Raw genomic sequence first — 25,673 nt, forward strand, 5'->3', positions numbered from 1 at the left:
ATTCCACCTACAATTTGATTACAGAGTAAATTAATATTAGACTGAAACAAAAACTCCTTGTATTTGTATTTTGTCTCTAAATGAGTCTGACTTAATTGTTGGTTTCCTAATTTGCATTAATTTAGACATTTTTATTTATTACATTAGCAGGCCATTTCTTGAAAACGAGTTTCGTAAGCGACTTGAAGGTCATTATACAATTACTGATACATACCCAGTGTAAGCACTGCTATATAGTGCTCAGTACAATTATTAAAAAAAACACTCATTATTTTTCTAATAAACCCTAAATTTAGGACCTAATTTTGACATGATAGGTTATTTAAAAAAAAAACTCATGCAGAAAAAATAAACGTTTATTTAACAAAATTCAAAATAATACAATGTAACTTCTTACATTTATACACCTAATGAGATGAACAATAAATAATGACAATAATTTACGCTTGAAAGATGTTAAATAAATGACCTCAAAAGGACGTTCGATAACTTCATACATTAATCAACCTCATTTTGAAATTAAAATGTGTATAAAATGTATGTTACACGATTACTTTACAGATTGATATAATACTTTCGATAATTTCACTAATATACACAATTACCTAAAACTTGTTATAATGTTTATTTATATAAATTAAGGTCAAGTATAAGGTCAGTTTTGTTTAAAGATTTCCACTCATTTTTCTTCTAAAATAAAGGGATAGCATCATTGTAAAGTTCTATGTACTTAAGTACTGAGTCAAATATTGTGAAATAATGTTAACTTTAGTTTCAAAGAGATTATGATTTCATTTGTTTCTTTCTTTAAATGATTTTATTACATTTATTTCATATCAAAGTAGCTTCTTAATTATTGCATTGTTTAACTATCAAATTGTACTTTTCTTAAAGTCAAATTATTGTCAACTAATAAATTAACATATTGGCAAAAACTTAATAGAATTTTAACTACAGCCATAATTATTAGTTTTGTGCAGTTTGCTTCTCTAAACCTGCCGGGTCCATGATGGGGTCTTGCTTCTTGACAATTCCTGACAGTAATGTTTTAATTTGGGCTATGGCTCGGCCAGGGTTAAGACCTTTTGGACATGTTCTAGTGCAGTTCATGATGGTATGGCAACGGTACACTGAATAGGTATCTTTTAGTTTCGATAAACGTTTAGCTGTAGCCTCATCACGAGAATCAATGATCCATCTATATGCCTGCATCAGTACTGCAGGACCCAAATACTTGTCACCGTTCCACCAGTAAGACGGGCAACTTGTTGAGCAACATGCACAAAGTACACATTCATACAAACCGTCAAGTTTAGCTCTATCTTCTACATCCTGAAGTAACTGGGTCTCCGCACCTTTAACTGCTTCCTTGTCACGCTGCAGCCAAGGCTCTATGGATTGATATTGGCGATAAAAGTTAGTAAGATCAGGCACGAGATCTTTTACTACATACATGTGTGGCAAAGGGTATATCTTTGAAGGTTTAGAGAGGTTCTGATCGATATGGCTGATGCAAGCGAGTGTATTGATACCGTCGATGTTCATCGCGCACGAGCCGCAGACACCTTCGCGACAAGATCGTCTGAATGTAAGGGTTGGGTCCATTTCATTTTTTATTTTCAATAGGGCATCAAGCACCATGGGCGCGCAATCGTCTAGATCGACTTCAAAGTTTTCGGTATGCGGCTTCTTGTCAGGCTCGTCTGGATTCCAACGATATATTGCAAAGGTCTTCACTCTTTTTCCAAGGGCCGATGACGTTGCGAAGGTACGCAACTGACCAAAAGTACCAGCAGTTAATCGCAATAGTGGCATTATGTAATGTTTTTATTTATATTATCACAATAAAAATCTTTTATTCCTTGTTAACGAGTAGTTAGTGTGATAGATTAATTACACTTAGAGTCTAAATTAAGTTGTAGATCTTGTCGTGGAGCGTGTCGAAATCAAAAGCGCGTTTTTTTTTTCTCGAAATAATTTGTTTTTTGATTGGTTCGATTATCAATGTCCATGTGACATAGACAATGGTACTGACATCTAGGGTTTTTAAATTTCATATAATATAAAACAATTATTGACATGAGCAAAAATGATTAAACTAAAATCTGATAATTTATGATAATAATCTATATAGGTCTATAAGAATTAGAAATACATATTACTTGAAATTGTTTGTAGTTCTTATTTTTTAATTATACCATTTTGATGTAAAGATTTTACAATGAAATTGAAAAATAATTAATAAAACACTTTTTTTTGTTTGAACGATTTGTGAGTGTAACTATGTTTTGAAAAGTTATTTGGAATAATTTTTCGAACGAAAATTGGCGGGAATGTTTATATTTTAGCTTGACAGCTGCGACAAAAGACTATTGTTTACAAAATAATATTCATATTGAAAAGTATTGTGAAGTACAGGTTAGAAATGATAAATATATCATCAATACAAAAAAATAACAAAAGCGAATCACCTAAGACTCCTGGTGGTATCAGTAAATCTTTATTAACCCCTTGTCGAAGGATCGGACTTTCTCGTAATTGGAGAAAAAGTGGTCCTTCGCCTTTTATTTCTCCTTTATCAGGTAGTGAAAGTAATGTTGAACCAAAACAGGAACAAAGCACAAAAAAGAGAAAGTTTCCCGCAGAGGAGGAATCGTTGCAAGAGGATCCTAATGTGGAATGTATAGACGCTCATACGTCCTGTAATACACCACGCACCAATGTTATTAACAGAAGTCGTAATTTTTTACCAAGAAAAAAATCCAAAACTTTATTATTAGCAAAGGAATGTGAAGAGGAAAATGAAACTGTTCCTCAAAAATCAAATATAACAAGCGATGAAAAAAGTGATTCTGTAAAACTCGAAGTTGAGCTAGATTCTCCCAAAAATATAAACGTATCAAAACTATCTAGGACAATTTCTAAAAATAAATTAAAGGTACTTAAATGTGAATCTAATAACACAGAGGCTGCAGTAGAAATAAATAATAGTCAAAATACTAAAGTGGAATATAAGCAGAAAAGTCCAGATAATTTAACTAAAGAGTGTATTGTTGTTATTCAAAAGAAACTATTTAAATCGTCTATTGATAAAATAGATGCTTGTGATAAATTGAAACCAGTTGAAAATATCTCTAGAACACAAGTTTTATTTGATTCTGATTCGGACGACACACCTTTGATCAATTTAAATAAGGAACAAAATCAAACATCAATACTGATAAATGACAATGGTGATGAATTTCAAGAAAATAAAAAAACAGTTAAAAAATTACAACACAAAACAACATCAACAACTGAATTGAAAACTAATAGTAAAATCAAACCAAAATCTAAAACAACTAAAAATAAAACTAAGCCGAAGGAGGTAGAATATCTTGTAAAGTCATCACAACAGTCAGATGATTTTGATGATGATGATTTTGTAAGTGATAAGAGAACAATACTGATTAAAAAATCATATGATAAGATCACAAAACCTTCTAAATCAAAGTCCACAGGATCAATCACACAAAAAGATATTGATGAATTAAAAGGGAGGATAGAAATGAAGAAAAATTTACTCTTAGCAAAAGCAATGACTAATGAAACAGATGAATTAAGAAGTTTAATTAAAAAATGGCAAAAGGGATGTCAGAATGCTTTAACAGAGCTTCTTGAATTAATGAAAACGAAGATGCCTGATCGTCAAAATATGGACACCTCGGAGATTTTACAGTTATTAAAAATTCCACCAGACTTAGTTGGTTATGATTCTGAAAATGATATCTTTAACACTCCTGATGATGCCAACATTGTTTTATCTGGATTTAGTCTTAAATAATTTATCTTTATTTAATAATCTAATTAGTTTCTATTTCAACATAAGGATAAACAATTCCTGTTTTTCTATATTTTGTGCTTTAACCATATTAAAAGATATATTTTTATTGTGTTTTAATAAATTTTGAACTAAATATTTAAAATAGAGGAGGATAGAGGATGTACTTTGGCATTATGAAGGCAATCCTATGTATTATAATCTGAGTTAAGTAAAAAAATTGTATTATTAAAGGAAATTACAATACAATAAAAAATACATCTTTATGTTTTCATTTTATATTTTACAACATTATACATGAAAGTAACCTAAACTACTTAAATCTATGATTAATTTAGAATCTGTGTGAGCGAATTGGATTTTCTGGGTCGAATAACTTTGGATCTTTGAGGAAAGTTTTATCTTTATAATAATAGGGCATGTAACCACAATTCTGTGCTTTCCTGATTTCTGCTTCAACTAATGTCTGTTTTGTTTTGCATAAGCCAGTTATGTGTCTACCGTAAATTCTTCCTGTGTAGGGACTTTGAAATTGAGATAAAAGGCGATAATTTTTATAATCTGGAACTATATTCAATTTGCAAAGAATGCATTGAACTTTTTCTTTTTTAAACGGATTTTCGATGTCGACTGGTGCATCGTCATCTTCAACCAGTGGTGCATTCGACGATGGTCGTATCGTTGAAACTATTGCTCGATGTGTTGTTAAGACTAAAACAAAAATATAATTAGAATTTCATATACACGTCGTTTTAGAATGTGTTTGTGATAATAGAGAAAAGGAAGTTGGACTTACAGACATTACGTAATATGAAACTTTTAAGAAGTGCCATTATTTTGTAAATTACTTTTATTTAATAATGAGAGACGATCAACATAACCTAAAATCTAGTAATCAAAACTAAATGACATTTTTGAATCTTGAAATTGACAAGTTACGTCAAACTTACTCGTTTGTACTTTATTATTTCTATTTTAATCTGTATTCCTCAGACCTCAACATGCATGGTGGTGCTGGAGTTAAAATATGAAATTTAAAGTAATAGGTACTGGATTACTGGAAGAGAAACTGAAAGATTTACTGTTAATCAAATTGAAAATTCCAACAAATTAAGGCATAAATTGTCGTTTCTACCTTAAGCTAGTGTACCGCTATTTCGGTATTTTTTTATCTCGATATCCATAAATCCATTGTGGATGTGTACGATTTCAATGGTATTTTCTGCCTCGTACAAACACTCAATGGCATCAATTTTCGCTGTTTTTTACGAACCGATACGTCTTGGGAACCTTCAAGAAAATAGCTTACTCATTTCTGAAAGACTGGCAACGTAACTGTTTGCCCCCGGTGTTACAGATGTCCATGAGCGGAGTTAGTCACATACCATTAGACGAGCCTCCTGCTTGTTTGTCATCTTTGCCATAAAAATATATATATGGAGCCTTAACTTTTCAGGATGAAGTCATATGAGATCATAGCAAAAATAAATTGCCTAGGCACAACATTACAGAGCAAGAGAAAGTCTGTCCTATGATTAGTTCAATTAAAATGCTTCTAGAATTTTACACTGAGTATTTGAAAGTCTAATATTGTTATTTTTTTCACAAAAACATATTTTACCTCTACATTTTGTTCATTTATGTTTTATTATTAACAAAATAAAGCAATCATCCTTTGGTTGAATTTAGTATATATTTTATAACAGGAGAAAATGTATTAAATATGAAAAACAGGAAATTTAATTAAGTTACATTAAAAAAACCATATTTATCTTATCTTATAATTTTTACACAATAGATTTTATTTATAATTAAATATTTGAAACTATATTATTTTCACTTCTGTTTTTTAAACTAATTGTGACTAGGACTATAATTAGAACTGTCTAGAGAAACTGAATTATATATTTATAAATAATCTTAAATTTAATTTACAAACGAAAATATACGGTTTTTAAAAACAAACCAATTTTTATGTAGGAATATATAATTTCGTCTTTTATTAATGAAATTATAACCATGTAGGTATTATTATTAAATATTGATATTTAAATCAATCGTAATGTTTGTAGTTTTTTAATATTTTCAGTGCGTTGCTCCTAGTCTCCTTTTATGATATGTGTTGTACAAACTAGTACTTCAATTTGCGGCCAGGTAATTGTATCTATACCTTTTTTTAATTATTTTATTATTGGTTTTTATTAAGAACATTATGATCACTACATTTAAGGGTCACATTAACATAAAATTAATATATATTATGTAATCTATCTAACAAACACCGTCGATCTACATAGGCAACAAAATTTTAGGTCCTTTTTGCCTGAACTTACTTTTGTTCAATAATCCTTTAAGTCGGAACAGAAATTATATGTACCTACGTTAATTTTTAGGAGCGTATACCTACTAGCAGGTGGCTAACTCTCTTGTGTTATATAAGTATTAAATATATTTAAAAATATCCAAGATCAATCAAGCTGACAATTAGTTGTCAAATTGATGTAAATGATAACACTCATTAAAAAAAAATCTATTTGTACACTTTTACGATTGTTAAAATGTAGTTCACGTTATATTTAAATACGCTTACGCTAGCGTCTTAGTATTAATTTTGCTTAATTTTTATTTTTTATTTCGTTTGCGGATTTTTCTGTATTGAAGCAGCATTTAAGCTTGTACAAAAATTGTTACCTGTTGTTGTAGTTGGTGGACTTTTAAATAAATAAATCGTCTAGTTTAAAGTTATTTATATAGTTAGATAATATTTTACGTAACCCAAGCTACAATAAAAATGTTAAAATTACCAAGTCATTAAGAGATACGTATACATTAAGTACCTACAAGTTTATTTACTTACGTTGCGAAAATCAGCATCCAGAAATATTACGACATGTCCATTCTGAGTGATGTTTGTTAATACGGCTATTACGCCGCCGTTTTGAAACGAACGTCTTACTGCGGAAATGCAACCCGGCTCGTCGTGTTTTCCTCCGATCGGCTTGGCCTGACTAGCAAATGCTTGTAAACAAGAAATCGACTGAGACGCAACGCCTCATAGCCGGCACAGCCACAGTCCGATCCGTACGTGGCGAACCGCATTCCTTATTTGAAATTTTATTTCATTTTTTTATTTCTTATTGACGTTAATTTAAAAAAGTTTCGGTGTTTACGCGCGAAAATTCGCGCCATTTTAAGTGGCAGTGACGTTTTTTTGAGTGTGTGTGATAACAGTTATATTTGTGACTTTTCTTTAAATCGGATCATATTAAAATTTGCGGTGAGTACTTTTCTAATTATAAAAACGGATATTCGAATAAGGAAGCGCTTACGGTAAATGCGAATTAAATGGGCACTGATTTTATTACGCAAGTTTCCGTGTTCGTATAATAAATTTTATATAATCTGTCATCGTGAAATATGGGAACGTTCGGTTTTGAAAGTTTCGTCGTACTGACGGGAAAAGTAAAAGTTTTCGTTGGGTTGTGACGAAAATGCCATCGTTTTGAGGTAATGTCGCGTTTGGTGCGCAGGCGCAGCCGTAAGAAATCAAGGTTGGTAGGAGAAAGTGGCCCAGGTGCATGAATGAGGGAACGCGTGCCTCGGAGATGACGCGCTACACTACTTTAATTAAATACTACTTTATACATTCGCCTTCGTTGTCTATAAATATACTGCCATCATTCGTATACAAAAAATATTTAAGTCTATTTTTCAAAAGAATATTTTAAACGTAACGGTGTACTGTATTACAATATTTTTTGTAATGAGAAAGAGAAATACATAAGTAGGTTTAACTGTTATTGATAAATAAGCTTACTTAGCATTCCAATTTCAAACGAAAAATATCATACATACGTCATAGTTACAAGTATTGCTTTAACTTTATTTTAAATGCTTTAAAATTATCTTATTTTCTATGTTAAACCAGTAATTAATGTTTACGTACATAGGTACTTATGTATCAAATTTTTTTTCGTAAAGCCTAATACAATGATATGATGATATTTAAATAGCTTATATAATCTGTTTTTATTCTGTCTTAGCTATAATTATTCAAATACAAAAATAAGGTAAACATATTTTAATGATAATGTTTATGTAATATTATCAAACGTTGACTATGTCGCGTTTTGTAATAGCATATATAATTAAGAGATTATGTAAATAAAGTTTAGTTTTTCCATAAATTTCGAAACGAAATATGTTTATTATGCAATCGATATGAATAGTTTTAAGCTTTTTAAAAAGTTACGCGAATTATATGAATTATTAACTTTATAAATAATGTACAGTTAGTGAATAACCCAAAAACATGTATCCTTTGCAGTATAAACAAAAAAAAAAAGAATACAGTTTTTTTTTTATTACATCTGCAATAACAATATTTGATGCGTCCACGATATCGGTGCTAAGAAGTATTCTATAAGGCGAACTAGTAACTCACGAAACACGATCGTGAGACTATATGATATGCGACATTGAATATTAAAGAATAGCATATCATTGTAAATCAGACACTTTTCACGAATACAAACCTTATGTTTACGATTTGTCTTATTTCTAAAATAATTAATCAAAGACAATGTGATTTAGTTATAGACAATTTTACTACTTTTAATGATTTGAAATACGTTTTCAAGATATAGGCATGGATATAAATATTTGAGAAAAAAATATTTTGGTTAAAAAAATATAATTGTTCTAATTATTAATATATATATATATATAGTAATGAAAATATATATTATTCACCACGCCGTTTGCCGTCGCGGCATACGAGTCGGTCTCACCGAGGGCACGATATAGACGTCTCAAACAAAAAGAACCACAAACACAGAAGTAAACTTATTATTGTTATCACCTGATTCGTCCCTCTACTGGACAAAGGCCCCTCTACTCTCTTTCCACGATTGCCTTTTGTTGTCGACATAAAACTAAATCTTTTGGAAGTAAATTAAATCATCTTGCCATCTCCATCGAGGCCTGGTGCGATATCGTTGGCCACTACGGAAAACTCATTTGGTTATTTCGGTCGAAAGATAATTTCTGAAATTCAGAACAGTTTTGACTCAGTTCCATGAAACTATAAAATTAAAATGAACTTTCTGATAATGATAGGCTATAGTAAATACAATTCAGCGCCATTTCAAATAATGTCTATTTTTAAAAAAGTAAGTATTTCTGAGACATCACGTTACAAACCTGTCATGTAAGTTTAATGTCAAGACGCTACTGGTCCGGAATTTTTCCGAGTATCTGTAATAACTTTAGTATCTATTTTAAGCTTTTAAATGTCATTGAATTTTAATGTTATGCGGGAGCAATAACGGTACATACCTATATACTTTTATGGTCAATATATTCTAGTACAGACAACAATAATTGTCAATAAGGCATTAATTTATGTAAGTATATAAATAATAATAATAATAAAATATATTTATTTGAAACCTTGGTCCAAAGTTTAAGGTATAAAATAAAATAAAAAGTGAACCAGAAAACGTCACTTGTCAGATTGTTAAAATAGAAAAAAGTGTATTTCCAGACACGCAAAAATTTAACTGATGATTAAGGTTTCAAATTCTGGCAAGTTTTTATGTGTTTGGTGAAAAAAGAAAACATCTTAAAGAAACCTATAAGGAATAATTAATATTTTACCGCGCCTTTGTCTATGGTGGTGAGCATTTACTACCATTTGCCAGTCTGCCTAATTATTTTATAAAAAAAAAAATTGCAAAGCGTTTACTTTTTAATAATATAATACACTTAGAGGCACATAAAATGTTACAAAGCAATATCACTTAAATTATCGGTAATATCCAAAAATGTTTCAGACAAAAGTTTCAGTTCAACTGCCTAGTCTATTTTTTCATCGTTGTAGGAGCTAAAGCTACGTTTAGATCAATTCAATTTTTTAAATGGACGAATAAATTGACGCCTCATCTGTATAATGTGAAAGTCGGAAGTGTGATCCTGACCTTTAGTTATAGACGTGCTCATTCCCAGCACTCGCGTGTTGTTTAGTTATCAAAATTCCGTCCCATCAGCCGTGATCGCGATTAAGGCGTAAATACAGTCGTACTTTCTACGGTGTCTTTTTAACAGTGACAACGGGAATATTTACTATAAATTAAATGGTGGCAGGGCTTTGTGCAAGCCTGTTGGAGTAGTTAGTTGATTAACTTCATTACATTCTACCACCAAGTTGCAATGTTTAGTATTGTTGAGTTTAAGGATGAGTGAGCCAGTGTAACTACAGATTCAAATTTCAACATCTCATTTCCCGAGGTTACGCTTGGCGATGTAAGTAATGGTAAGGATTACTAATATCTATGGGCCATGGTGAGACTTACAACCAGGTGGCATTTGTAAGCAATGTAAAAAATTATAAATGTTATTAACAAAACCACAAAACCCAAACTTATCTATACCAAGGACGCGGATTACATTGTAAGGTTTCTGTGATACAATTTATTCGGAAACTCATGAACCATTGCGAATGTGACCATGAACAGTGATTTTGGTGAAATCCAATTTTACCTAACGTTACATTTTTACCTGATTGGTCAATTTACAAAATAATAAAAGTAATTGTGTGTCGCTTATTTGTCGAGTATAAATCAAACATCGTTACGTTTGTCCAATAGAAGTATCCGAATATTAATAAACTTTATAATACGTATTAAAAATATATGTTTGAAACCATGGTCCAAAGTTTATGATATAAAACAAAAAGTTAACCCGAAAACGTCACATCAGGTTGTTAAGATAGAAAAAACGTGTATTTCTTTTTTATTTAAAAATCTTTACGTTTCTTTTTAATGAAATAATACAGTGTTACCAAGCAATAGCACTCAAATTATTGGCTAAATCCAAATGATGTGTCACTCGTACTGAATAAGTTTACTCATCATGGAGTCGCTTCCTCTTTGAATTAATTCCTGACTACACAATTGTTATCTTTTACCCTTTAACATACTTTACATCCTCGTGTAAAGCTTATATTTGTACCAATTCTCAAACGTAACAATAGTTACCTTTAATCATTGCAAAAAAACTTACGTGCATTGAAATAGACGAGAACGTGATTAAACACACGGACGTGCAGGCAGCTCGGCTGGACTGCTTCCTATGTTGGAAGCACTGTATATATTTGCGTGAAAGGTTATTTAAAAACAAACGAATTTGGTACGCTATCCTACTAATTTCGTTTCACGCACACACTGTATATAAACAGCAAAAACAATTCTAAATATTATTGCGGCTAGTTTGTTAGTTATCCATTTTACTTTCTGAATTAGTTGACAAAGCATTTTTGTATTATTAAAGTAATTTGAATTCTCTTAGACAAACAATTTCTTACACACTGGTTGGTGGAATATCCCGTGGTAACCAAAATCCGGAAAAAAAATAAGATATTAAACTCAGTTATTACAATTTTGCAATACTTGAAATGCTAAATTAGGTTAATTAAATACATCTAACTCTTATAATACATCCAATGACTAATAGTCAAGTCATTTTTGAAAGCTTTTAATTTGAACTGTTTTCTCTGTTTCTGTCTTCAAAGTTAACGAAACATAGTTGAACTAATCACCGACTAAACTATTTATATGTAAAACCAATGTACGTTATTTCATTGTCAATTTGGATTATATATTGAGGACGAGTTTACTTGCCGGTACTGTGTGCAAGCCCGTATTTTATTTAGGAACGAGGTGTTTTTGTGTTCCAGTTTGGAGGAAGAATGAGCTAGTGTAATTATTGCTACAAAAGACGTAACACCTAAATAAAGGCAAGATATGGTTGATGGCACAGACAGTGTAAGGAATGGTTTTCTTACAGCGTATGTCAATGTCATGATCGGTGGTGACTTACAATTAAGTGACCCATTTGCCCGCCTACCAATATCTGTATTTAAAAAAAAAGATGTCGTGTTCTGACGTCACGTGGTTGTCACGTTCGATGCCCAAAACGAAGATAGCCTATTGTATTCAGGTGAATGAAGTCGTGGAAATTATAAAAAAGAGAAAGTGTTAGAATTGACACTCGTATACAACATTGCTCAAGCGACGTTTAAAAATGTTTAAACAAACGATTTGAAGATATTTCCTTTTTAACCGATAACGCGGACACAGAAAGGAGGGCTATGAGTTTAACAGTGTATTTATGATATCGAGTGTTTTTAATGCACTGTAAAGCGCTTAATTTCTACATTTTTGGTAACAAAGAGAATTTATTACATAAATAAAACAAAATATTTATAAAACAAAAATGAACGATATTTTTTTTTTCGTAAAAATCGATCGATGAGTTATTTACACGCATAAATTGAAAAATTTATACAAAAAGTGTTCTCATAACATAATTTACAATCCGACCGCCAAAGTTATTTAAAATATGTCCGATGTTATGATATCATTCAAAAATGAGTTGAATTTATATATTAATCTTGGCTGTAATTCGAAAAATAAACTTTCATATCAATCAGGTTAGTACTTTCGTAAATGCGATAAAATCGAACAAAACTTATCTCTGTATAATAATAGTATGTCAACTCTCGAACGACAGTAGTGCTAATTTCTAAGATACTTCACATCACGCCCGTGACAATTTCAAAAACCGACTCATAGTGATACGCTATTTTGATCTGTATGTCCTTTAAATACTATAATGATAATAATTCAATTCAATTCTTAGTTTAATGGCTTTTAGTTGTGCCACAGGGCACAGATTATATCGCCAATGTCACGTAGGATGGAGAAGACACGAATGAGATTGATCGGTACGGTTGAGATAACAAACTCAATTAAATTTTAAAGCCAAGTATAGTAGTACTAATTTCCTTGTTAATCCGTAACCTAGAACAACACAAACATTACATAACATAAACATAATCAGCCTGTAAATTTCCCACTGCTGGGCTAAGGCCTCCTCTCCCGTTGAGGAGAAGGTATGGAGCATATTCCACCACGCTGCTCCAATGCGGGTTGGTGGAATACACATGTGGCAGAATTTCGTTGAAATTAGACACATGCAGGTTTCCTCACGATGTTTTCCTTCACCGCCGAGCACGAGATGAATTATAAACAAATTAAGCACATGTAAATTCAGTGGTGCCTGCCTGGGTTTGAACCCGAAATCATCGGTTAAGATGCACGCGTTCTAACCACTGGGCCATCTCGGCTCTTCACACAAACATTAAGAGTTAATAATAGGATAAATTACAAATAATATAATGATAATAGTCATTGTTCTATATCACATTGTGACGTTTGAATACGATTATTTTCGGCGGTGAGTTTTGGTTGAACCTATCGAATAACTAAATCCGTCAATGTTGCCTACTGTTTTTTTATATACATATATATTAACTTTATTATTAATTGTATTATATAACTTTTACTTTACGTACATTGAACTCATATGATTATATAATGTTTTTATCTAGATATTTTATATACATATGTTGAGTTTATGTTAAATTTGAATGATTGTGTGATTACTATTATTGGGAATTTAGCTGAGGTATACATTGTTATATACATAAATATCATTCCATTGTTACCTCAAAATAAAATAATATATAATTATTCGTAGGATAGAATAAACGGGACGGTTTTATTTATTTTTAATTAAAAATGTGTTATATATACTTTTTTTGTTTTCTAAATTAGTGGCGATGTTCCAAATTAATAAAGGAATTACTAATATTCCTATTTGACCCTCAATTTAAGTTTGTCACTTGTGTTAGAAGTGGATACGACAAATAGCCCGAGGGGTCAGGATCGATCCAGCGAGTTTTTGTTTCGAAACTTTAAACATAACGGAATGTATAATACCTATAGATGATCGGCGGTAAGGCCCCTGTGTTGTGTCTGGGAGCTGGGATTAAGGGACATATCTCGATGAAGTTCGCTTATGACTTAAGAATACACAATAACATTATAGTATTAACATTTTGACGACCTCCGTGCTCGAGTAGTGTGTACACCGGTTTTCATGGGTACGCCACTCCGAGGTCCCGGGTTCGATCCCGGCCGAGTCGATGTAGAAAAAGTTCATTAGTTTTCTATGTTGTCTTGGATCTGGGTGTTTGTGGTACCGTCGTTACTTCTGATCTTCCATAACACAAGTGTTTTAGCTACTTACATTGGGATCAGAGTAATGTATGTGATGTTGTCCAATATTTATTATTATTATATATTTATAGTATAAATTGGCGTGCAATATAAAACAATGCAGAAAACTTCATTATGAATATGCCATTGACCATTTGCGAGAAAGAGTCGCCGCGATGACTACTTAACCGATGGAATTTAATCCTGAGTCATCAATTGTAACAATAATTATGTTGAAATCGTTCTGCCTATCGTAATAAGCGGAAATTTTTATATACATTTTTTTATGGAATTAGCACGAAATATAAATTAAAAAATATGTAGGATATAATTGTAGCAAGTTTATGTATATACTATTTTTTTTATTTTATTTCATATAGGTAGGCTGTCTGGCAAATGACCACTGCTCATAAATTTTGGTAATTCGATAAATATTAATCATTCCTAATGTCACCAATGCGCCACAAACCTTGAGAACTAAGATGCTGCCCCTTCTGCCGGTAGAAGGTCCAAACTGGAATACAACAATATTGCTGCTCAAAGTAGAATATCTGATGAGTGGGTGGTTTCTACTGAGACGGGTTGGTATTAAGCCCTACTCCCATGTAAAGTAAAATATATAAAAATAATTTTAGTAGTGTATTTCTTTTATTATTTATACAAGATTTTAATATATATATATTTTTTATTATATTAATAAAATGGTGATAAATAATTCATTATTCCGTTTGTTTATTTATTTTATTAAATTTAACGAATGAGTTTTTCTTTGCCGTGTTATTTAATTTTTGCTTTAAAAAAAACAGTTAATTCATAGAGCTCTATCTTCAGGTATGAGTTTCATGTATATTAGTTTACTTTATTAGGCACTACAACAAATTATCTTCATCTTTAGAATAGATTTCGTAATAATGTGTAAGCCTATAAATTATTTTATATAAAATATTTATAAATAATCATTTAAGGTTGTACAGCTTTTAGCTATTGAGTCATATTCAATCACAGAATTATATAAATGTGATGAATACTTTTTGGTTTGACATTTTTATAATAAAAGTAGAGAAAGAATATTTTTGAATTTGACATGGGAATTGTGAATCTGGGTTGAAAGGCGGAAGCTAATGGATGATCGTAATAAAAACTGGAAAAATAAATATTGTAAACTATATTAAATATTGTTAATTACTTGACGTTCCTATTTACTTGAAGCTGGGTCTTCAAATGTTAATGGATGTAATTGTAACTGTATTGATAAAATGTTATCTTATTGTTTACCTTGGCGTTTACCATTGTGAATGTAAAAGTAGATTTTATTTCTTCTCACGATTAAATCCTTGACTTTTTTAATTACTTTCTGAGATCATTGTTTCGTTTAACATTTTATCCGTCAAATCATTTCGTTGTTCGTTAAATACAAAGTTCACTTGATGTTAAACGACAGCAATTGTGAAGTAAGAATATTAATTTGGCCTTCAGAAGCTCGTGAAAAGGAACGTACAAAAAATTTACTTTGTACGTAATTTAGATTTAAATTCAAATCAAATAAATATTTATAAATTTTTATAACGCGATTATACCGCTTATGAGTTGAGTACCTGTCGTCACGATCTAACGTCGTCTGCACGAGATTCAATAATACATCCACTAAACTTGTATCGTCTTTAAATCTACTACTGCGGCTTTTTCTACACGGGATTTATAAAACTTTACGGACCGTACAAACCGTATCAATATCATACCGCCTCGAGGGGGTAAATTGAAAACAGTAGCCAATGTCCTTCCAAGGAATGAAACTATCTCCATACCAAATATCATCTAAATTGGTTCAAGCGGCTTAAGCGCGAAGAGGTAACAGACAGACTTACTTTCGCATTTATAATGTTAGTAGACATAATGCTGTGTACACACTAAACTAACACAGTCGATCGCTTGAACATTATTCCAGACATTTTAATTGATTTATTAATTTTTAGCCATCATCCTCCTGCCTTTATCCCGATTTTACTCGGGGTCGGCGCAGCATGTCTTCTTCTTCCATACTTCTCTGTCGGACGTCATCTCACTAGTAACATTCTTTCTAACCATATCGTCTTTCACACAATCCATCCATTGTTTCTGGGGTATATTCCTCCGCATAACATGCCCGTACCAAGACAGCCGGTTTCCAGATAGCTTCTCGGTTACCGGTGCCACTTTCAAAGTTCCTCTTATGTACTCATTGTTATAATATAATATAAAAAAAAAATTAATACTCATGTATTAATTTTTAGACATTAAGGTTTAATATGTAAAGGCAGTAAGGTCTAAGTTAATCACTTATCACTCGCGGCGAATTAGGACGTTGTTCTTACGGTATGTTATACTGGAGAATACTGTTATCATCCGTAATGGCGACATCCGATTACACATCCGTTTCGTGACTAGTGTGAACGGCTAGTAAGCATTGCAATAACACAGTTCACTCTCATAACGAATTAACACGCGTAACATTGAACACTTATTGATATGCTTATGAAAACACAGTATGCTTTATACAGCCCAAAAAAAACATCTTGTATTTTTTCTCCCTTATATGGTAGTTTTTTTTTTTATTAAATCTGTCCATTAAAATATACATTTGTTTAAATGTCAAATGATACAATAAATCCTGAACGATTTTATTTAGATCACCTGCGATTCAGTCCAGTGAGTCTGTCAGAGTGTTCAATAGACTTTTTATCACGTTATATATTATTGTAAAACAATGAAAGTCTTTTAACGTTTCAATTTAAAATAAACGACAATAAATGAAAACGAAATTTCCAAAGAAACCATATCATCTTAACATTTAGAAATTTTCGTTTCGTTTGAGAGAGAAAGTGCGACTTTGTTATGTATATTCAAATTAATTGCGTGTAAACGGATCGTAATGATTTATTCGTTTCTTTTTTAAAAGTAATAAAGAATCTTATCTCGTTATACATAGAAGTTACTTTAATAAAGTTGCATCGAATGCCTTAAAAGGCTTCTTACATTAACCGAATGTTACGATAGAAAGTTTAGGTGTGCCTTCTAATAAGGGTGCTGCTACAATAGCCATACTTGTGACTATGATAGCCATTGTTTATATATTGAACTACTGAATTTCTTGCCGGTTCCTTTCGGTAGAATCTACTTTCCAAACCGGAAGTAGCTTTACATTTAATTCAGCACTAACATAACGATCAAAAGTGCTTCTATGATCTTACTCGAATAAAGTATATTTTGATTTTTTGATTTTATGAGGTAGACACGTTTTAATCGGACACGTTATACTTACGTATAAACGTTAAAAAAGGAAAAAATATATATTCGTGATTTTTTATATTAATTTATTTAAATGTATTTTGTTTTTTTATCTGTATTTCTTATCTTATATTATGAAGGTTAAAGTAAGTAATAAGAAGAAAAAATGGTAATATTATATTTAATATATATTTTTTTTATATTTGTTTATCTTAAGATAATATCTCTATATATCTATCTATCTATCTCTATATATATATCTATCTATGTGCATGTTTGGGTCGTCATATATGTACCTACTTTTTATTGTTGTTCATGTTTGTCTGGTGAAATGGCATTTACAATTGGACTGGCTTTTATTTTTTATATTTTTGTTAAATTTTCCCAAATGAGCGTTTGTGTCTTTAACTTTTATTACTTTGAAATCCAAAAAGTTTTCGCGTGTTTTCTCGATATTAATTAATTATATACATTTTCTCTTATATAATTCGTAATTGTTTGCGTTTAAAAATATGTTCGAAATTCAAATGGATAAACTGCAACTATTTGCGTTCTCACAGTCCAAGACTAAAAACAATTTGTTAGAAAAAAAATGTTTTATAATCGGTCTCATTACATTTAAGTATAAAATCTAAAAAATATCATATTTTGAAAGTGATTAAGTAATTTTAAAAATAAATAGGTATTACTAATATTTTCCATTACTTCACAAAACAAAATGGCAACACTCAACAACTAACACATTAGACGCGTATTTCTCAATTTTTTGGTAAATAAACCAGCGGAATTCCACTTGTCCCAGTTCGAGTCCGGTCAGAGACTGGTTTTGTTATGTAACACATTAACCGCTCCTTTCACTGCGGATCCTTTTCTGTTCATAACTCGCTGTTTGACAGCTCTTTTTTTTTTAAATTAAATTCATGTCTCAGGAAGTTCTCATCAGGTAATGAGGTTACACTAAAAAGTATTTATAATATTGATTTTATTGTTGTTAAGAATATAGAAGTCGAGATAGAGAGTAGAACATGTGAATCTTAACCTTAAAATGAGAATTATTATTTCAGGAATAAGTGCCACTGAATTAAAATGTATCTACCCCGTACCTATTACATAATTCACCGCTGCGGTTAATAAAAATATGATGTACATATGATGAACCTAAACGTGTTGAATGACAATTTCTTATTAAATAAAACAATTCATAAAAATTCTTACACGTGGAATAATAACAATAGTAAGTTATAATGAAATAATTATGAATTAAAAATAGTTACAATATAAATCATGACCGCGTGGAATGGTGGCAAGAATGCTAGCAGCATTTCCCAGTTGAATCGCAATTCCGATCTTCGGGACAAAAAATGAGCCCTCCTGTCATCAGTGGAGGCGAGCTTGTTAAGTATATATGGTTACGGACTTCATGTAAATAATTCTTATGTTCTTTAAACTTCAGACTCATCATATTCAATTATAATCAATTTTATAATCTTAGTTAAGTTTAAAATAGTAAGCTTAATAATGTATCAGTTTCGTAATATTTAAACGAAGGTACTCACCTAGTTCATGGATTACTTATTTATACGTCAGTGCATCAACGAATATTCTAGAAGAATAATATTGTCCTCAACCTTTTGACCGAATTTTAATGCCTTATATTATAGTCGTTATAGTCAGTCGCATATAATTTTCTGAGTTTTTACGATCGACCTCTTCCTCTATTTTATACTTATAAACAAGGCCTTGGTCATTGTGACTATAAAATGTGGTAAACATCAATAACTTTGTTACTTATTTAATGAATCTATTAATTTTAAATAATATAGTTAATACTGGCTGTCGCCCGTGGCTACGCCGTGTTTTAGGGGTTGGACGTCAGGGGTTAGGCTTACAGTTACCTTTTTTGGAGTTCACGCTTGCTTCAGAGCAATTTTCTTAAAATTTAGTTTAAGCTGTAAAAGAGCAACAGACATAGAGACAGATAGACAGAGTTACTTTCGCATTTATAACATTAGTATAGATAATTATATACATAGAGAGTAATTATTCATCAGATTGCTTGACTGAATTTCTTAAAATATCTTCATAGCCGGAAATCACTGACTGAAGGTGATTCGGTAATTATTTACATGATATTTTGAACTGTAATTTAAGCGTCCGTTTATATCAAAAGACAAACATGGAAGTCTTTAATAAAAGTAATTACGGTTCAAGGAATACCGTATAATAATTATATTATTTTAACTTTATTAAATAATCATTGTAATATTTTATTTGCACGTGACACCGAGGGGCTTATTTAAGGTAAAGGCGATCCCGCACTCCGCGCTAAAGCGTACGGCAGCACAAAACCTTCCTGGCTGCCTTCTCCATGCGTCCACTTTATATCTGCATAGACACCACTCTAACAAAGCCTTCTGGCGTTTGAGATTTAGACGTAGACAATTTTACTACTTTTTATTTATTATTATATCCCACAGTTTGTATACAACTTGTTCATGTAAAAAAGTAACATTAAATAGTATATAGTAACATTGCATACAATAACTATATTTTTCTTTATGGATGTTGCACCGTTACTCGGGGTGATTCGATGTTCGATTTCCCGCCTCGCCGTTCGAATAAGCCTCCTTTTGGTACAGTTCATATACGTCGTAAGTCATAATTAAGTAACCGAGTGCCGCACCTTTGTACCCGTTACGGTCGTTCATTACAAGTTTTCCTTTATTTCGTAAGAACACCAATTACTTTAATTATTTTGACCTCTTCTCGTTCATCTTGTATTATTACTTTATAGGTTTCATATATCATGTAGGTATACCTATTTAAATAAAATGAAACGAAATTTCACAACACATGTAAAAAAATTACTAATGAATAAGTTAACTAGATACCTGTTAAAACAGAGCCAAATTGAAAGGTCTGGAGGCTCTGGGAAAAAATGTTGTAGAGGCCCTGGAGCAATAGAGAAGTAGAGGTCTTAAATATTATTTTACAAATTGATTTGAATATTTTCATTACTGTTCTCTCTGTTCTGTTTTGTTAATAATATGTCTCTTAAAACAGTACTTAAAAATAATAGTATAATTTGACTATATCCAGATATCTAAACATACATTATATTCAAATTGTTAACTCATCGGTATCTCTGTTGAAGAGGCCCTCTCTTACGGAGGCCCCAGGGCATTTGCCCTTCCCTAAATCCGGCGTTGCAATGTATATCGTATCATCGTTTCATTTTTTTTTGTTTTATTAATGGTATATGTAGAGGTAAGTTAATGAGTTAATTAGGAACAAACGTATACAAAATATATTTGTACTAGTAAATATTTCAATTTCGAATTATCGAGTGCTACTTAAATGTCAAACAATTTTTGACACATAAATGACAATTTAATTTTAAGTACTAAGATTTTTAATGAATACAGTTAATCGTATAAACAGTAAATATATAATTTAAAAAAAAGATAGAGTTGTACCTGCACCTCAATTTAACACAGATATCAATTTTGATTATTGATTAGTATAAATTTATTTGCGAGAAGAGGCTGTATAATCTACGCTACAAGTCGAATGTTAAACATTACACTTATTTCGATCTTATAAAGTGACGATTATATGTATAAAAGCCAGCTCGAAGAATATATTGATTTGATTCATTACCAAGAGACGATATTCAAAGAAATAAATTTCTAACACACTGTTGTTCACGATTACGCAATATTAATAAAAAATATGAGAAACATCGCTTTCAGTGTTAGATAATCGAGGGACAAAGGCGTTCCATAACTCTATTATTTCTAGATGTATGTTTTGTTTGGTTGTACGCGAGTACTTTCCATTGAAAGTATTGTTATGCATGTATATGTATATGTGTGTACATATCGTTATTATGCGGACATATATTTGGGTAATCGAGCTGTGATACAATAACATCCGTGACGTACTTTTTTTTATTAAATTTTTCACTATCATTTTTACATTTTAAAATTGGAAGGATTTTCATAACTTTTAAAAACTGATACATTCTATACATCTGTCAATACAATATAAACTATTTTATTACATGCCAGTGCCAGTGACATTATAGCCCGCGTACAGTTTCTTCATCAGTTAGACTCTTTCTTGGCGCGAAGACTTGGGTTTAGGTTTAGAGACCGTCTCGGACATAATTGTTTAAGAAAAGTTTATCTAGCGGTTATTTGCTTAATTGGTCGAGATAATAAAATGATTAATAAAGACTCTTCATTTGTGTTCATGATTCATCTCGTACTCATGTAAAGGAAAACATCGTGACGAAAACTGGCTGAGTCGGATGAATTGCAGCATGTATTCTTGCATTCATACAGGGAAGCGGCCTGAAAAAAAAATAAAAAAAAAATACTTCAAAACTTCGCCTTCTGTTAACGGATACAATTTTATGTTTAAGAAATTCAGTAGTTACTCATTTTGTGTCAATGTTCATTTCGATTTGATTATTATTATCGATAATGTTCGAATGAAACATTAACTGGTAACATTTCAAATATGTACAAATTGCACATTTATTTAATGATACAGCAACCAACGTATAACGCAATTTGTCCGTCCGTACGTTTCTAATAGGATGTTGCTTTGTTAACGTGATATCCCGTGAAACATCGGATACTCATCGAAAGTAAAAGTAATTTGCTTGTAATGAACACTTACGTATGTTGATGAATTATTTATAAATAAATTGACAATATTTATAGATTTTAGAAACGTATTAAAATTACAAAAATAATTAATAAATAATACAATATTATACTTATATTACAATATTTTGACGACCTCCGTGGTCGAGTAGTGTGTACACCGGTTTTCACGGGTACGCCACTCCGAGGTCCCGGGTTCGATTCCCGGCCGAGTCGATGTAGAAAAAGTTCATTAGTTTTATATGTTGTCTTGGGTCTGGGCGTTTGTGGTACCTTCGTTACTTCTGATTTTCCATAACACAAGTGCTTTAGCTACTTACATTGGGATCAGAGTAATGTATGTGATGTAAAATATTTATTTATTTATTTATAAAAAAAAATATTTATTTATACTTTCATAAAATTTATCGAGTGACTCATACAATAAGTCTGGAATGATTCCGGTAATATTCAACTGCATTATGGATTAAGCGGACGCCGATGAAGTTCCGTAGAATTTAATCCGAACTTTCTCCAGATAATACTAACCACCCAAAAAATACCAAAATCAAAATATACATTATTCAAGTAGGCCTTTACAAGCACTTTTGAATCGTCATTTAACAAGCTATATTAAGTAAAGCTACGACTGAGTTCGAAATGTAGATTCTACCGAGAAGAATCGGCAAGAAACTCAGTTACTCTTTTTCAACATCTAAAAATACAGTCATGTTAGTTAAATACAATTATATACGTATGTAATATATCTTGCCTAGAAGTCAACAAGAATTAACTTTTTTATCATCTATATAATCTTGTATCGAATAATATGCCTTCTTTACCAATGTATGTTTTACAAATGATTTGAATTTATGAAACGGCCAAGTTAAAAATTTCTTTTAACCAATTCACATTAATTAATAAACTCTAATAAAGTTGAGTTAAATTAAACGTTTATTTTAAAGCTATCTTACTATAAGGCAATAAACCTTGAAAAGTATTGAGAATAATAACAAAATTTAATTTTGAAAATAATAAAACTCATTCAAATGTTGTATTTCGTGTCAGTATTTATAGACATCAACGCGCTCAAGGCTGCTAACTATTTAAGCACTTAAAATTTGGAGGGATCAAACCACAAACATGTTTCCGACGACGAAGCGAAGCGGAAACGTCCTTGACGCAAACCTGTAAAGCTACGGCCACATCTATGCGATTACGCTGCACAGCAAAAATGTTACTTTAAAACCCCCTTAATTGTAAATCTGTAAAAGGTCTGTAAAATGCTCTATAATTTAGATTCTATTTCAAATAAAATTATGTGACGCTACAACTTTGTACTTATGCGTCTAACAATACCTTATTTATCAAACTAGCAATTACGCAAAACAATGCTTACATACGTAGCGTAATTTTATATTTCAAACAGTTGTTCATTTTTATTTTAACATGCGTTTCTAATCCGACTCAAGTTTAAAGGGGGTCAAATGCATGCCTCGAAGGATAAATTTATTTGTTCCGTTAGAAACCGGTTTAAGGTGCGCACCGATATGTACTCCCTGACTATCAAATAAGGTTGGAATTGGAATCATTTATTATATTTTTTATAAACGAGAGCATTCTTTAAATAAACTTGTAGAGAACGAATTATTTCATCAAATGTATGTATATTCCAATGGCAAGCGGAGTACAAATAAACAAACTGTAGATTTGTATATTCTATAAGATTTCCTAATAGCTCCGCTATAAACAACAACACCATGTCCAGCCTATAAATTACCCACTTCGAGGAGAAGGTTAGGAGCATATTCTGCCACGTTGCTCCAATGCGGGTTGGTGGATTCACATCTGGCAGACTTTCGTTGAAATTAGACACATGCAGGTTTCCTCACGATGTTTTCCTTCACCGCCGAGCACGAGATGAATTATAAACACGAATTAAGCACATGAAAATTCAATGGTGATTGTCTGGGTTTGAACCCGCAATCATCGGTAAAGATGTATGCGTACTAACCACTGGGCCACCTCGGTTCTCATGTATTATAAATATACCTAAATCAATACATCTTTATTCATAATACATTATTCCACTTCCAAAGTTCTGGAAACATATTCGCTGACATTCGAAACACCTTTTTACACGAATCCACGTTGAACACCACGGGGTATTCATATCTCGGCCAAAGTCATAACGATTCAAGATCATAGCTGTTTATTCATCTCAAGGATGCATCGCAACTGATTATTATAGATAGTATTTTTGAAGACAAATTTATTGAACGAATTATTTGTCTTGTTCAATTTTAAGTTTAATGGTTATTCGTCATGTTTATGGTTGTGTCACCTGATAGCGACTGTCAGATGGATTGACAATATAATTTTAATTTCTCCAGATTACTTGCTGAAATCAAATTTTGTATTATTTCGGAATATCCTTGTATTTAAATTGAGAATATTTTACTTCGTAAGTAAAGCGGAAAATATAATGTTAGGTATATGATCGGAATTATTATGTATTACATTTTACTGTTATGGTTCGTAATTTTTTTTTATAACCATTTGATGAATTTCGTATACCATACTTAATATTTTTATAAGCTATGTTTCAGGCAAACAAATTTAGCTTCATGTTTTTCTTAAGTCATGTAAAAGCATTCCTTAATAAATAACATACAACGTATCATGAACGTTTAATGTTTATAGTTTGTAAATAAGTTATTACATTAACAAACTTCGATAAAGTAACCACTGCGTTATAAATATAAACCTTTATGGGTTTTTGATAACCTTTTTGAACACATAACTATATAAATAAATATAATACATAAATACACACCATTCATTGCATTTCTTTGTTACCAATATTTTATAATCTCTTTCGATAAAAAAACGTCTTGGACTTTGAAAACATTGAAAGATATTATGTACTAAGTTGAGACGTAGTTAAACCCAAGTTGAATACGTACAAGACAATCGTACACATAACTTTGTGTCATAACTGTGTATTCCCACCGTTTGTCTGACACGTACATAAATCAACTATTTACTGTTTATATTGAGTCGCCTGTCATTATATCTGTTTACTAATTATTCAGATTCAATTGTTTTGTATTACACAAATATGTCTGTCTGTAACTTAACTATTTTCCAGGTACCTAGTCTTTATTTTATTACTCGTCTTGCGCAGGCGCAGCTCGTTATTTTCCTCATAATTACGTTAATTGCATGTTACAATAAAAACGATCGACTTAACAATGAGTGGATCGTTTGTGTAATTTTTTATTAAGTTAGGATTAATTATTAATTAAGTAATTATTACCCCCAGCTTTGGCTACGTCATTTAAAGAGAGATATTTAATTACCTGCTAATTTAGAAGGATTTTTGTTTAATATACGATCTATTTACATATATATTTTACTTTAATATATCTTAAATAATATGACCAATAAATCTAAATGAAAAAAGGACCTTATATGTAACAACAATTAGTTTATATATTCCACCAACCCGTATGAAGGGGAGAGGAGGCCTCAACGCAGTAGTGGGACATTTACAGCCTGTTACGTTATTTTATATTAGTATATGTAGACCACGGACCAGAAGACGCAGCGTGGATAGGCCCCCACAAGGTGTTCCGACAACCTGGTGAAGGTCGCGGCCTGCACAAGACCGGTCGTTGTGGTGATCTTTGGGGGATGCTTATGTTGAAATGATGATATGTCGTTAGGTTTTTTATGTAGTTAAAATTATTTTTGACTAACATCGTACATGAGTTTAGTTTTATTACTGTATATATCGTATGTTTCCCTTTGGTA

At 31.3% G+C, this 25,673-nt stretch overlaps 4 protein-coding genes across 4 annotated transcripts in view; 2 read left to right on the forward strand and 2 right to left on the reverse strand.

Annotated features, from left to right (window-relative positions):
* Window positions 1-338: 338 nt before the first annotated feature.
* On the reverse strand, window positions 339-2,026 carry LOC113399578 (uncharacterized). Its single transcript, XM_026638732.2, has one exon. It carries the CDS (start codon window positions 1,813-1,815, stop codon window positions 967-969), a length of 849 nt encoding a protein of 282 aa, XP_026494517.1. The 5' UTR covers window positions 1,816-2,026; the 3' UTR covers window positions 339-966.
* Window positions 2,027-2,361: 335 nt separating this feature from the next.
* On the forward strand, window positions 2,362-4,080 carry LOC113399590 (uncharacterized). The gene has a single exon (XM_026638751.2). The coding sequence runs from the start codon at window positions 2,426-2,428 to the stop codon at window positions 3,821-3,823; it is 1,398 nt and encodes a 465-aa protein (XP_026494536.2). The 5' UTR covers window positions 2,362-2,425; the 3' UTR covers window positions 3,824-4,080.
* A 2-nt stretch (window positions 4,081-4,082) lies between these two features.
* LOC113399591 (small ribosomal subunit protein bS18m) lies at window positions 4,083-4,743 on the reverse strand. The gene is made up of 2 exons (XM_026638752.2): window positions 4,617-4,743; window positions 4,083-4,531 (listed from the first exon to the last, which is right to left on the reverse strand). Exons 1-2 carry the CDS (start codon window positions 4,651-4,653, stop codon window positions 4,155-4,157), a joined length of 414 nt encoding a protein of 137 aa, XP_026494537.1. The 5' UTR covers window positions 4,654-4,743; the 3' UTR covers window positions 4,083-4,154.
* A 2,098-nt stretch (window positions 4,744-6,841) lies between these two features.
* Window positions 6,842-25,673, forward strand: part of LOC113399580 (ABC transporter G family member 23) — a 98,905-nt gene continuing 80,073 nt past the window's right edge. The window contains exon 1 of the mRNA XM_026638734.2: window positions 6,842-7,097. The gene's annotated coding sequence lies outside the window, so the exon portion shown is untranslated. The remainder of the gene's footprint in view (window positions 7,098-25,673) is intronic.

This window comes from Vanessa tameamea, chromosome 24 (genome assembly GCF_037043105.1).
Source record: "Vanessa tameamea isolate UH-Manoa-2023 chromosome 24, ilVanTame1 primary haplotype, whole genome shotgun sequence".
NCBI lineage: Eukaryota > Metazoa > Arthropoda > Insecta > Lepidoptera > Nymphalidae > Vanessa > Vanessa tameamea.

Bases quoted from the DNA above. Each gene is read 5' to 3' on its own strand.
- LOC113399591 (XM_026638752.2), bottom strand. From the start codon at position 4,653: ATGGCACTTCTTAAAAGTTTCATATTACGTAATGTCT. The intron at 4,532-4,616 runs GTAAGTCCAACT...TTTTTGTTTTAG, and splicing joins TTTCATATTACGTAATGTCT to TCTTAACAACACATCGAGCA.
- LOC113399590 (XM_026638751.2), top strand. From the start codon at position 2,426: ATGATAAATATATCATCAATACAAAAAAATAACAAAAGCGAATCACCT.
- LOC113399578 (XM_026638732.2), bottom strand. From the start codon at position 1,815: ATGCCACTATTGCGATTAACTGCTGGTACTTTTGGTCAGTTGCGTACC.